Raw genomic sequence first — 15359 nt, forward strand, 5'->3', positions numbered from 1 at the left:
GACCAGAGTATCCCACAGGAAGCCTAACCGAAGATTCACAAAATACATCCACAAACAAGAAGAATTCCATTCACTTCAGCAATTAATCACCTGGCATTTCCTAATTTGACAGCCTGACTTTGCTACTTTGCTATCTCAACACAGTGAATTGATCTGAGAGAGCATGTGGTAGAAATGCTGTATTTAGATAAATAACTTGCAATGTAATTACATAATACACAGTACACATATGTAAGGTATTTACAGAAGTACAGTATCAATGTCAATGCTGGCAATAAAAAAATGATAGATTTGAGATGTCTGCAGTTGCAGCCAAGTGTAATCTGGATGTCTCTCTTAAAACATTTTCTGCACTCAGGTACCAAGGTGAAAAAAAAACATCCTCATGTACAGTAACAGTAAGACTAGTACACGTATTCTCTCTAGAAGGCATTTTTAAAACTTAAAAACCAAAATAAAGCCAAGATGCAGCTCACAGGTGGCTCTGTATTTCTGAAATACATAACTGTAGTGCAAGACAACCCTCTTTGTAACAAGTCCTCTCGCTGAAAGGTAGAAATACAGAAATTTAATAATCTGATAAAAATGCACAGGTAGAACTGAAGAATTATTAACAGTAGAACCCTCAAAAACTTCTGACAGGCTCTAAGACGTTGACAAAGAAGTTCTGTCAATCTTTCACGAGAGAGGAAAAATCACAACTACTAGCAACTAAACGCAAGTTAAATCTTCAGCAACTTCAATAAAAACAGGTCTGAAAAAGGCACTCAAGATGACCAGGTACTCTAACAAGAGTGCAGAGTAGAACCAAGTTGTGTTGTACTGTAACTTCACTGAAAACATTCAAAAGATATCCCCACTACAAAACACTAGAACATCAGGAATTTCTTTTTTATACCATTCACATCTCTGAACTGTTTTCTGTCTATCGAATAATAAATCCACCTAAAGGTAACAGAAGCTGCATATTAGAAGCTTTACAGCTTGAATGTCTGCACTTTCAAATCCTGCAGGACATTTACCTTCCCTGTCACCCATTTATCATAGCAGTTCACCTGTATTTAAAATTCTGTGGTTCTGTGAATTTAAAAATTTAGATAGCCATACAATGTCATATTTTTTTTAAGAACTGAAAAAAATTATTCTCACAAAAACACAGAATTTCTGAGGTATGAAGGAACCTCTGGAGATCATCTGGTCCAACCTTTCTGCTCAAAACAGGGTAAACCAAAGCAAGGTGCTCATGATCTTCTCCAGTCAGGTTTTGAGTATCTTCAAGGATGGAGATGCCACACTCTTTCTATGCAACCCATTCCAATGTTCAATTGCTCTCACATTGAAGAAGTTCCTTCCTTCCATTAGGTATTTACACACGTTGATAAGATCCACCCTAAGACTTCTTAAGGCTACTAAATTCCAACTCTACGTACCAAATAATTCTCTTTATAAATATATCCTTTTTATCAGAACTGACCAAGACACTGGACTCCAGAGTAAAAAAAAAATAAATTTTAAAAATTTGCACAATAACCTAAGTTGAAAGGGACTGCTAGAGACTATGTGCTCCAAACTTCCACTGAAAGCAGAGCTTTATCCAAGGTTATCCAGTCTTGTCAATCAGAATCTTGAAAACTTCCAGTGTGGGAGATTCTTCTAGTTCTCTGGGCAATCTATCCCAATGTTCACTTAGTTTCAATAGTGAAGACTCTCTACTTCCTGTTCCCTACATACAGCCAGGCAATTTTTCCGTGAAACAACTGCTCGTTGCCTCTTCACCTGTTAACCAGCATCCTTGTGATAAAAGCACCTCCATCTTCTCTGTAACTACTTTAGGTATTGGTAGATTGCTATTAGATCTACCCTGAGATATCTTCTCTCTAGGCTGAAAAAAGCCCACAAACCAACCAAAACCCACTGTCTTCAACCTTTTTCATACATCGAGTTCTTTAATCCTCTAAGCATCTTGGTGCCCATGTCCCTTCACAGAACTGTGGATAATTTTTCTATCTCTCTGTTGCACTGTGGGCACAAGAACTGGACACAGTATTCTGGGTGTGGCCTAACCAGAGCCAAGTAAGGTGGGATAATCACATCACTTGACCTGCTGCCTGTGTTCTTGCTGATGCAGCCCAACACACAGTTTGCCATCACTGCTGTAAGGATACACTGTTGACTCAAGTTTAGTTTGCTGTACACCAGGTTCTTTTCAGCAGAGCTACAATCCGAACAGTCAGACTTTGGTCTAGATTGTGCTTGACATTTTCTGTCTCATGTCCAGGACTTGATGTTTACTTCTGTTAAACTTTACAAAATGCTTGTTGCACAGGTCTCTCTGAAGAGTGGATCCTATTTTTGGGTTATCCGCTGTCCTTCGAGTTTGCTATCACCCATTTGGTGATCATGCATTCAATCCCATCACCCAGATCTTTTTATATAGTTACTGAGTAGTATCATACCCAATACTGACAAGTAACGACCAGTTGCCAAGTTCAACTTTGAGCCATTAAACATCACTCTTTCAGCCAGGCAATTTTGTCAGTTTTCCACCCATTTTGTGATCTATTGATCAAAATCATATCCTATCAAACAAGGAAGTTCTGGGAGTTTGTGTCAGTGCCTTGGTAGAATCAGGTAGATGATATTATGCCCATAGCTCTCCCCTAATTATGGAAGTTGCTTCATCATGGAAGCCAGTCAAGTTGATCAAGCATGATTGATTCTTGGTAAATACATACTGTCTTGTCTTGATCACTTTCTTGTCCTTTGCATGCCTTGAAACACCTTCTACAAGGAATTGCTCTGCAATTTTCCCAGTTAAAGAGTTAATGCTGGGTGGTCTATATTTTCTGGATCTTCCACTTTGTCTTCTCTGTAGATGGTTCTAATAGTCGCCCTTTTCCAGTCATTCAGTACTTCTGATCTCCACAATCTCGCAGAGAGTGGCTTTGCAACCTTGTCAGCCAACTCCTACTATCTTTGGATGCATCCCATCAGGTCCTCTCTATTTATGATGGAAGACAGAGGTAATATTTGAAGCAATGCTAGTATTAAAAGACATTACCTAACAAGGACTTGAGTCCTTTTGGGTGATCACAAACTGAATTTGAACACAGTATTATGAATACATGGAGTCTGAATAACAAGAAAATGGCATACAATTACACAATCTGAAGTTAGCATTTTCTGCTATGGCTTTGGAAACAAACTGAATATGCAGGGCATGAAAAGTGTCATTCTGTACCTGAAAAAGGGGCCCATGAGAAAATAGAATAACATTCCTCTACCCAATAATAGCCACTATATCATAAAAGCAAAAATCATGAAGGAGGCAGTATATGCATTTACAAATTATGTAACTTTAGAAAAGAGAAAGCTAAAATTATTGCTCACAAGACTTGCCAACAGTACTGTAGAAACAGGCATGACCTGGTTATTTCACTCTCCAGAGTAAATCACATCATCTTGCCACTGAAAAACTAAGATTTCAAATAATTGTACTTCTGTTATAAAAGCAATTTCATATGACACATCTGACCACAAATCAACCATGGTGTGATGCGACTATCAGCTTGGCTTTACAATAAGAGAGCTACAAATAATACAATCACAGAATCACAGAAACCTAGGGGTTGGAAGGGACCTCGAAAGATCATCTAGTCCAAGCCCCCTGCCAGAGCAGGGTCACCTAGAGTACATCACACAGGAACGTGTCCAGGCAGGTTTTGAATGTCTCCAGTGAAGGAGACTCCACAACCTCTCTGGGCAACCTGTTCCAGTGTCTGTCACTCTCACAGGAAAGAAGTTCTTCCTGATATTCACATGGAACCTCCTATGCTCCGGTTTGCATCCACTGCCCCTTGTCCTATCACTGGTCATCACTAAAAAAAGCTTGGCTCCATCGTCCTGACACTAACCCTTTACATATTTGTAAACATTGATGAAGTCACCCCTCAGTCTCCTCTTCTCCAAGAATAACTAAGAAAATTAATGTCTGTGGGTTTGTTGTTTGTTTGGGTTTTTTAGTATTCGGAAGTTTCTTGCTTTGGCTGTTAATCCTGGAGTTTACTTGGAGTGAGACATCAAAGCAAATTTCTTTTTCTTTTTCCATAGGGAAAATCAAGTAGCTTAAAATATTTTAACACACTGCTCGATGCATCAGAAAAACATATCCAGTTTTTTTCATTATGAAAAGTAATGGATTACAGATGTCCTACCTGCTTTCCTGTCTGCGATAATCCTGCTGCTGCTCTATTCTAATCATCGGCTTCACCATCCCTCGTTCGGTTGTGCTGGATGCTGATGATGTCCTGTCACCATCAAGCCTGCTGGTGCTCTGATTCAAAACAGTGGGACAGGTGCTTAGCATGCACACAGTGGATTAGCCAGCATGTGTGCTTGGCACTATTAAAATGAAGCATCAATTTGAGGCTTGAAAAGAGATGAGGAAACAGAAGAGCACAGCACAGAATCCAGCAGTTCAGCACATGTTTTTACCACAGTAAAACATCGAAGAACACACTTGCAATTCAAAAGACAACAATGGGCAGCTAGGAGCAGTTATTTGTTAATGTGTTGCTAGAATATACGATCAAAATTGCAGACATTTTTTATTTAAAAGCTGCACAGTCATCAATATGAATTGAAAATTAATTGTTAATGAAAACTTTAGCTAAGAGACAAATTAAACCTATTAACAGATTAAAACTGGCTATGTTCCCCTAGCCTGCTTCTGCAATAGCTCTAAGTGCTTACCTTATTGATCTCTATCATAATTTATCTTGTTCTTAAGGAAAGTCTGATCTGCTAGAAAGCACACAAATTTCCAAGTGGCAGTTCAAACTATTATTTTTTTTAATGTATGATTTTTTTTTTGTTTTCTTTCAGTGCCACAAGCTCAATAGGAAACTTTTAATTTATTATTTCCAATTACAACAAACCCTATCAGGAAGGGGAAAAACGTTGCTTTCAGCAGTAAAACAGGCAGCAATTATTTTTCAGTATAAACAGTTGAAAACAAAACATCAGTAAAATATGAAGTGTTTCCACAACTCTTAAGAAATTTCTAGGACTAAATAATTTGCCAAGATGCCCACCAAAAAGTGCATCTCAAAACAAGAGTTCGAACAAAATAGTCTTTTCAGTACGATGCCAATCCATGATTCACACGTCATCATCAGGTCTCAGAGAACTTTTAATCAAAGTTATTGTTACCCCTTTTTTAAATAGAAAAGCAAACTCTTAAGAGCAACTGATTAAGTGATTCACCATTTATTTAATAAGATGTTATACATATTCTCACCCAGCACAACTCAAAGGTCCCCTAAGTCCACTAAAAGTACTTTTCTGTAATAATGTCAGAAACTCAAATTCTGAGCAACTTTGAGGCATTTTAATATTTTTAAAGTTCCATTTTTTTCCCCTCCCAAAATGTCACCAAACAAATTCTTATCAGAGGAAATGAATGCAACCAAGATAAAAGTATTGTTAAAAAAGCTACGAAGAAAGGCAAAAAACTGAATCAGAAATCTGAGGCAAGAAAAAATTTAAGACTAACAAATATATTCAAATACTGCCATAACAATATCACTAAAATCATTTACCAGTGTTTCAATTTGATAATAGTAGCAATAAAACATAAAAGGAAATAAATTTCTGGGAGGATGACTACATCTCATAATGCTGAAATAATTCATTCTCTCATTTCGTCTGAGGCACATGATCACAGCACTAAGAAAAGCATTAACCATTGTGTCATTTTGCTGTATTTTTTGCCTTTGGAAAGTGCAACTCTGGCACAGAATTTAAGACAGTGCAGAAAGAAAGCAAGAAAAGATTATCACTTCATAAAATGTTTATAACTATGACTGCAGATAAAATTTGTTTAGACAATGTGTGTACAGGAGCTCTACTGAAGCCAAAAGTCACATACATTAAATCTTAAGGGTCCAGTTAAATTTAAATTGAACACCCCTTCACATTTTATATAAATATTTATTTACCCTCTTGCAGATGACAATACTCATATGCTATATACAAGAGACGCCATTTACTATGTCCAGTGTGACTCTTTATCTGCATGTAATCTGCCTTCAATAGGTCAGTTTGGTGATAAACTATTCTAAAAAAAGTTATTGTTGCATAAAATGAATGCTAACATACTCAAACACAACAGTTTTGTGGGGAAAAAAAATAAATAATGCATATGATAACCAAACCCACCCACAAAATGAAAAGTCTGGCAAGAATGATTAACTGGCTGAACTTTACCAAATACAACTGATGTTGTAACTTTGAACTAACTTATTCATGCTCTTTTATTATTTACTGCTAATTTAGTCGTAATACATTACCTTGCTTGCTGGTAATGCTGTTCCACTGTGAACATCTCCCTCCAGATCAAATGTGGTTTCCTGAACAGCTCTAAAAGCAAGATAACATTTCAAGTACTTTTTAGAAAGTGTATTATTCAACATTTAGCAGTAGCTAAAATTCATAAATTAAAATTGAAGAGGTACACCATGAGCCGAGTTGGTATTCACTTTTTAAAACACTGTATCAATTCTTTATATAAAAACACGACAAATATTTATATAGATAATCGCCTTTGGAAAAACAGACTCTTAGTCATAAGAGAAAACATACAAATTAACATAAATAAAATAAACATAAACCCACAGAAATATGTTCAAGGGATTGTATTCACTAGAATAGACTTGCTACAATTTTTTGCTCAGCTTCTCAGTACTAAATCTACAACATAGTAATACATTTTATTTTCTGCTTATTCTAAAGATCTACAAGCTGCAATAGTCCTTTGCCAGAGATTTTGTTTCCAGATAAAGCTCTGCAGTAGTACAGTGCTTCATAGTTGACTACATAAATCTGCAAGAGCATTTATTGATCTGCATGCTAGATGTAGAATCAACTCCAGACTAAAGTAGAAAGATTTTGTGACAGCTAAGTGGCTGGAGGTCTTTCCTGCAGACAGATCCTATAATAAGCACACGGTGTACTTCCACATTAAAATAAAATGGAGAAAAAAATACTAATAGTTAAAGTATACATCTCCGTTAGCTCAGCAGATTATCCAGAAGAGCCTCTTTTCCTATCTATCTTTCATTTATCTCTAAGCCAATTACTTTCTTTTCTATACCACTGCATATTACAGTAGCACTGTCATTTGGACCCAGAGTGAATGGAAAATAAATTTTATTCCATACTATACAATCTGATTTTAAGATTGTTTCTCCTGAATATTTCTCTTGCCACTGAACAGAATACCTGAGCCCTTAGAAGTCAGTAAATTCATAATAAGTATTTTTATTAGAGACCTATCAAAAATATTAATATATAAAGAAACAACAGGATGGACTTCTGGACTGTTAGTACTTGCAACAAGGAAATCAGAAGTTAAGTAATCACACTGTAAAAAATGATGGCTATATTGAGACATCTATTTCCCTATCTGATAGTCTCATTTTGTGAATACCCTACTTAATTTCCAAATCTTTCAAAAGTTACTGCCTCAGAAAAAAAAACAAACAACAAACCACGACAAAACCACAACAAACAAAAAACAGGCTCTCTGAAAACATTCAGCTGATTCTTTACTTTCCTGGAGGTTGGATGAACTTTACATTAAAGTAAGGCATGCCACTGTTTTAACACAGAAGTGAGCTTCAGGAAAACTTGTCAAAAAGACACTTGCTAATCCTAAAAAAAATCACAAGGTGGAGCTCAAGTATTAAAATACTTATTATATATTTAACACTTAAAAATAGCTACTTGGAACTCATTTAAAATCATACTCTAGTCATAGTCCATTTACAAAATGCTCTCATTCTCTATTTTCACAAGGCTCATCCCTTCACCTCAATGAGAAGAAAATAAATTGTCCTCACCCAGTTTTGTGTCTTGGACCTTTGACCATAAGGCTTGCATCAATAGGTCTTTTAGGAATAATATGGTCCTGAGTGGGATCCACAAACTTAAATACATGAGATGACCCAAACTGAACCTTCATTCCACTCTGCAGCATGGTGGTTTCTGAAATACGCTGACCTTCCACGTAAGTTTCTGCATCAATGCTTCTGGGGGTTACAGTAACAACTCCATCCATATTAGTGAGGTCACAATGATGAGGCTGAATTCCTGGACCAAATAACTACAAATAGAATTAATTAACATAGAATAAACTACATTATACTGCAGCAGACATTAAAACAAAGAGACTGAGCTGCAGCTTACCCTATTTACAGACTGGTAGCTTAAATTTATAAGCAAAAAAATTAACACAGATGAGTGGTACAAAAATGAGTTGAGTTTCACTTCAATTTTCCTTTCAACAGAGATAAAACAAAAATTTAAGTGAAATGTGCAGCAGAAATCCAATTTTGAAAAATTTTTAACTTCTTGGTCATATGCTGTCCAGAACTGTTTTCTTCCACTTGCTGTTTTGATGTGAAATCTCATAATGCAAGTACTTACAAGTCAACTAACTGTACTGAGGTAGATCCAGGGTAGTAGAAGATATACCTTGTTATGAACTTCATACAACTATGCTTATTTTAGAAATTTCAGAAATCCCACCTCACACCCAAAGGGGTTGAGACTGGGACTCAAAAGCCATTAAGCAGTCATAATTAAACTGATACGTACCCACTTGCTCCAGTGACTAAAAAAAAACAACCCATTTTAAACAATGAAACCCTTAAGAAATTCTTAAAGCAAGACAGATGAAATAAAATAAATCAAAGAGTTGTGACCATTAACATGAAATTGCAGCAATATTTTACCCTTCTAGCTTTGAAGGATAACTTAATGGCTCTTTATTAATATGGATCTTAGACTTTCTTCTAAGATCACCCTTATAAGAGTTAAATGATTCAAGAGTCAAAAAACACTTTACTGTATTCCACAATTAAACATAATGATTAAGATCACATCAGTTCTTCCATCCACTTCCCCCCCACATACCTGAATGGAATTGTCATCAAATTTTTCAGTTCCAACTTCAGTGACACTTAATTGTAGACGATAGAGCTTTGGCTTATCTCTGGAGTCAGAACCATCTGTAAAGCAAATGACAAATATTAACTGGCAAGTTATTAAAGCTGAAATACACAAGATTTCTACATTATTGCAACTTAGTTCAGAGTAGGAATGTTCACCAAAAAAATGACTGATATTCTTTTAACATTTGTTGGGAACTTAGCTGGAAAAACATTAAACACAGCTCATGCAACAGAGTGGCTGTCCTGAACATAATTTTCTCATTTCCTTAGAAGTTTAACAGATTAACAATTTTTGTTAATCTCTAATATTTTAAACATATCAATATTGGTTTAAAAGATTTAGAAAACAAGGTATCTGCATAACTGTATAATAATAGTATTTATAGTTCTTACTAAAAGCACATATTCTCAGCAATATCTACTGTCAGGTGGCCAACACACCAAACTGTTTCCTACTCTCCAGATACTGAAGCAGGGCAATATTTATAGAGAATCTTATAAAGTGTTTACCTATGACAGCTTTTATATACATCACTTCTGGAGTTATCTTTCAAGTCCCAGTGACCTATATTTTCATCTTGTAGAAAATGAGGTCAAAGATAAAAGTTTGTCTTCCTCCTCCCCCCCAGGAGTACACATTGCCCAAACAGAATAAAATATAATAACACATACTGGATGCAGAACAGGATTTAGCTACTGTCTACATAGGCCAACACAGATGGGTTCTGGCATGCATATAAACCCTCCCCACTTCACACAAAACACTGCAAACTTTTAATACCGTAAGATATTAAATTAGTACTGTAATTTCTGACTGCTCTCTGATATCTCCTCCAAAGGGAGGATGCAAAAAGGGAGTCTGAAAGAGCAAGGATGTGTTACTTGTCGACACATGAATAATGATTTCAAGTCACCCCAAAAAAGCATGAGTTTTACTAAAGCCACGGCACACACAGTGATACTGTCTCCTGTAGGATATTAGTCATCTTCAAATTTTAAATGAAGGTCAATGTAAACCTCCATAAATCTAATTGTAAACTCCCAGCATTACTAGCAAGACCTAATTATTGAAGTCAGAATGTATGCCCCTTAACGAAGAAATTTCACTTTGTCTATGAAACCCTCTGTCAATCCTTCAGTGAACAGTATTTAAAGGAATTAGAGTCAACAGTACAGAGAACATTCAACAGTTAAGAACTACCCACTGACTAAAAGCAGAAGACACAAAGAAAAGAAGGCAACAGTACAAAAGAACAGAAAATGCCAAGTGAATGGAAAGGGGACGAATCTGGCTATCAATGAAGAATGATGCAAACAGAGCTTTATGTGATATTGACATGAAAAAAACGTGTAATGGGTGCCCCTCGTGGAAAGCTTCTTCTGGGGATGTTGTGACATTATTGTGACTTTGAGACATCAGACAGAGACAGACCATAGACTAGTACTATAAATACCAAAGTTAAGTGCTGATACTATACTAACAGCCAGTTATTGAACACATTTAGATAGAACACATTTTAATATTTGAGTTTCTAGAGACAACCATCTAATATCACTCTACACTAAAAAAGGTAATCCTAACACAGTATCTTCAGCAAATTAAATTTTGTGCAGTTTTTAATACTTAAGAAATTACATGGCTGCATCTTCAGCATCACCAAATGCAGACATGTAATAGGCTACTAAATACATTTGGCTGCTAACTTCCAGTTCTCTGAATTGTTACCATGTCTCCCCACAACTTAAGATTTCAAAACCCAGAGTAGCTCCTTCACTTATTTATAAATCAAGAGTCAAACATTTACTCCTGGTATCAAAAGACACACGACTCAGTTTGGAAGCAAGGATGCTTACTTCACATGCAAAAATGCTCAAATTTCAAGTGTCAATGGCATAAAAGTCAGGGCTAGTTATCTAGGGCTTCTGGTCCTAATTTCTAATGGCATTTTCTCCTAAGCCCTTTATATGCGGAGAATGGGTTTTATGGTCTAGTGATTTCAACTCTACACTAAATACACTTCCCTCCGACTCCATACTTTTTCATTTTTGATATATTAAAAAGAAAACTTTAACATATTCCTTGATATTACTGAAATATTCTGTAAATTACAGATAAAATATTCTGTTTTTCAAGTATTTGAGATAACTTCCGCATCTCACTCCTGAGGTGAGTACTTGTGAATAATCAATCAATCAATACCAACCTCCTGCTGGCAACTGTTCACACCACTATATATCCTCAAAATTGATGCATGTAATGTAAAATGTGTTTTCACATAAGAAAATTATTTCACTATCACAATGCTTCTGCTGAGGCAAACTAAGACACTTTTGCTTCTCTGGAGTGTCCAATGTAATTAAAAAAAAACCCTTATTTAAAACCACAGCACTAGATACAAACACTTATTTCTTCTGAGCAAAATGAGTGTTACTAAAAGTTATTTGGAGCACCCATGTAACCATCTATCAGTAAAAGCCAATTTCTACAGTAAAAGCTATCTTTAAGACAATTACTACAAATTCTAAAAAGGATGAAAGGCCTTTTTGTTCTGGTGGAGGGAAGGAAGGTTATGTGTGTAAAGTCTTGTATTTCCTGTTTTTCAACAGCTGGAAGCTCGACTAAATGTTGTTCGGAATGCATTTTCCGTACCTCACTTCAGCAGGCTACAGATTCTTCCATACCTAAAAGCAAAGACCCTGCTCCCCAAACCATGACAGTCCAAGACTCTCAGCCTTCAAGAATCAAATTTTAAAGACTTCTGGTGGTTCAGAAAGGCAAGGCATATGATCCAAGTCATACAACTTACCTTCCAGAAGTTGGGGGCAGGAGGGAGAATAAGCTAGGTTTTTTATCTGACACAACAAAATTTTTATTTTAATTCAAAAATGTGAAAGGCCAAAATTCTCAGAAAGATAAGTATTAATAAAAAAAATACAGAAGCAGCAGCAAGAAGGAAGGAAAAGGTATGAACTCCATGGAAACGTGTTCATTTAAGATGTGTGCAAAGGTAAACATGTTACATGGACGAAAGATGGCCTGTATTCTATTTATGACATCTATGACTAAATATTAGCAGAGCAAAACAGGTGCACAAAATGTCTAGTTTTTGGGGGTTTTTTTAAGCTTGGAAAATATAATTGACAAGTGCCTCTCAGATGAGCCTTGAAGACACAAGGTGAAGAAGCTTGATTGAACTATGATTAAAGAGACCATGCTAGCCGCTACTGCATACATTAAACTTAATTAAATATTTACCTGACAAAACTTTTCTAGTGACATCATATGGGCGTTCAAATAAACCTGGTACGGTTTGCATTTGAAATAAGTTTCACAAGTTATTCTCCCCTATGACAGAAGTGCATATACAAAATCATAGAATCATAGAATCATAGGGGTTGGAAGGGACCTCGAAAGATCATCTAGTCCAACCCCCCTGCCAGGGCAGGGTCACCTAGAGTACATCACACAGGAAGGCGTCCAGGCGGATTTTGAATGTCTCCAGCGAAGGAGACTCCACAACCTCTCTGGGCAGCCTGTTCCAGTGCTCTGTCACTCTCACAGTAAAAAATTTTTTCCTGATATTCATCTTAAACCTCCTATGCTCCAACTTGTATCCATTACTCCTTGTCCTATCACTGGTCATCACCGAAAAAAGCTTAACTCCATCGTCTTGACACTCACCCTTTACATATTTGTAAACATTGATGAGGTCCCCCCTCAGTCTCCTTTTCTCCAAACTAAAGAGACCCAGCTCCCTCAGCCTTTCCTCATAAGGGAGATGTTCCACTCCCTTAATCATCCTTGTGGCTCTGCGCTGGACTCTTTCAAGCACTTCCCTGTCCTTCTTGAACTGAGGGGCCCAGAACTGGACACAATATTCCAGATGTGGCCTCACCAATGCAGAATAGAGGGGGAGGAGAACCTCTCTTGACCTACTAACCACACCCTTTCTAATACACCCCAGGATGCCATTGGCCTTCTTAGCCACAAGGGCACATTGCTGACTCATGGTCATCCTCCTGTCTACCATGACCCCCAGGTCCCTTTCACCTACACTGCTCTCCAGCAGGTCAGCCCCCAACCTGTACTGGTGCATGGCGTTTTTCTTCCCCAAATGCAAAACTCTACACTTGCTCTTGTTAAACTTCATCAGATTTTTCCCGCCCAAGTCTCCAGCCTGTCTAAGTCTCTCTGAATGGCAGCACAGCCTTCTGGTGTGTCAGCCACTCCTCCCAGCTTGGTGTCATCAGCAAACTTGCTGAGGGTACATTCTGTGCCCTCATCCAGGTCGTTGATGAAGATGTTGAACAACACCGGTCCCAGTACCGACCCCTGAGGGACTCCACTAGTCACAGGCCTCCAACTAGATTCTGCCCCATTGACTACAACTCTCTGACTTCTTCCTTTCAACCAGTTCTTGATCCACCTCACTGCCTGATCATCAAACCCATACTTGATCAACTTATCTACAAGGATGCTGTGGGAGACAGTGTCAAATGCTTTACTGAAATCAAGATAGACCACATCTACCGCTCTACCATCATCTATCCACCTAGTAATTTCCTCATAGAAGGCTATGAGGTTAGTCAAACATGACTTACCCTTGGTAAAACCATGTTGACTGCTCTTGATGACCCCCATCTCCTTGATATGTCTAGAGATAGTGCCAAGGACAAGTTGTTCCATTACCTTTCCAGGGATGAAGGTGAGGCTGACCTGTCTATAGTTACCCGGGTCCTCCTTCTTGCCCTTCTTGTAGACTGGAGTGACGTTTGCTATCCTCCAGTCCTCAGGCACCTCTCCAGTTACCCATGACTTACCGAAGATGATGGAGAGTGGACTAGCAATGACCTCTGCCAGCTCCCTCAGCACCCTTGGATGCATTTCATCCGGACCCATCGATTTATGGATGTCCAGATTATGCAACTGATCCCTAACCCAATCCTCATCTACTATGTCCTCACCTATCTTGACTACTTCTGGGGTTATATGAATCTGGGGCTCATGGGAAAAGCCTGCAGGAGTAAAGACAGAGGCAAAGAAGGCATTCAGCACCTCTGCCTTCTTCATATCCTCTGTCACCAGGGCACCCACCTCATTCAGCAGTGGGCCTATATTGCCTCTGGTATTAGCTTTGTTGGCTATGTATTTGAAAAAGCCCTTTCTACTATCCTTAACCCGACTTGCAAGGTTAAGTTCCAAGGAGGCCTTAGCTTTCCTAGTTGCCTCCCTACATTCCCTGACAACATTCCTATATTCCTCCCAAGTGACCAGTCCCTCCTTCCATGATCTATAGATTTTCCTCTTCCACTTGAGTTTCCCCAGCAGTTCCTTTTTTAACCACGCTGGTCTCCTAGCTCCCTTACTAGATTTTCTACCCATTGGGACACACTGATGCTGTGCTTGCAAGAAGTGGTCCTTGAATATTGTCCAGCTATCTTGAGCCCCTTTACCTTCTAGCACTCTGTCCCATGGGACTTCCCTTAACAATTGGTTGAGGAGGTCGAAGTTTGCTCTGTAGAAGTCCAGGGTTCTGGTCCTGCTGGAAATTCTGTTCCTCCCACACAGGATCCTGAACTCCACCATCTCATGGTCACTGCAGCCAAGGTTGCCATTGACCACCACTGCTTCAATAAGGCCCTCCTTGTTGGTGAGCACAAGATCCAGCAGCGCTCCTCTTCTAGTCGGCTTATCCACCATTTGCATTAAGAAGTTAATATACAAAGATACACGGATATTTGTGTATACCACCTATCACAGATTGCAACCTCTTATTTCAAGGGGTAGCCCACAATCAGAAAGGAGACCTTATCACCAAGGCTCAAGAAGGAAGCAGTGATTTAGATAAAAGGTTTTTTTCAAAAACACTAAAGCATATAAACGTACAGTAAAAACCACTGCAAAATACACAGTAAAAAGATGCACAGTATGTTGATATTCACCAAAAGTCACTAGTAAAACCTGTGAAAACTGTGACTTTCTATCACTTTCCATGTTAAGGATGCAATATATTTCATGACTGGGTTTATGCAGTTACGAGTCAACATTCACATTTCAAACAGCAATGTCATAAAAAAACAACAACTGTGTAGTGAAATGAACAGTCTCAGTAAGCAGATCAACTCAGTCATTCATAATACAAAAGTACATTTTTAATCAACACAAAAGAAAGACAGGCCTCCCTGCATGGATATATATTTCAATGTAATTACTTCACCACTAAAAGATGAACCCTGCAACACATTAGAGATTATAATTTTAAATTGATTTCACCAATCTAGGCTTCAGACAATGCTGGGAAAGAGAAAGAGTAGTGCCAATCAGATCATAAACAGCAAATACGC

At 37.8% G+C, this 15359-nt stretch overlaps 1 protein-coding gene across 22 annotated transcripts in view; it reads right to left on the reverse strand.

The window, feature by feature from the left end:
- Positions 1 to 15359, reverse strand: part of AFDN (afadin, adherens junction formation factor) — a 125783-nt gene that overhangs the window by 58297 nt on the left and 52127 nt on the right. For all 22 annotated transcript variants that reach the window (XM_051615272.1, XM_051615267.1, XM_051615265.1 and 19 more), the window contains 4 exons: positions 8977 to 9071; positions 7902 to 8164; positions 6351 to 6420; positions 4215 to 4333 (listed from right to left, as the gene is read on the reverse strand). In XM_051615272.1, coding sequence (XP_051471232.1) covers positions 4215 to 4333; positions 6351 to 6420; positions 7902 to 8164; positions 8977 to 9071 — 547 coding nt within the window. The remainder of the gene's footprint in view (positions 1 to 4214; positions 4334 to 6350; positions 6421 to 7901; positions 8165 to 8976; positions 9072 to 15359) is intronic.

Source organism: Apus apus, chromosome 3 (assembly GCF_020740795.1).
Source record: "Apus apus isolate bApuApu2 chromosome 3, bApuApu2.pri.cur, whole genome shotgun sequence".
NCBI lineage: Eukaryota > Metazoa > Chordata > Aves > Apodiformes > Apodidae > Apus > Apus apus.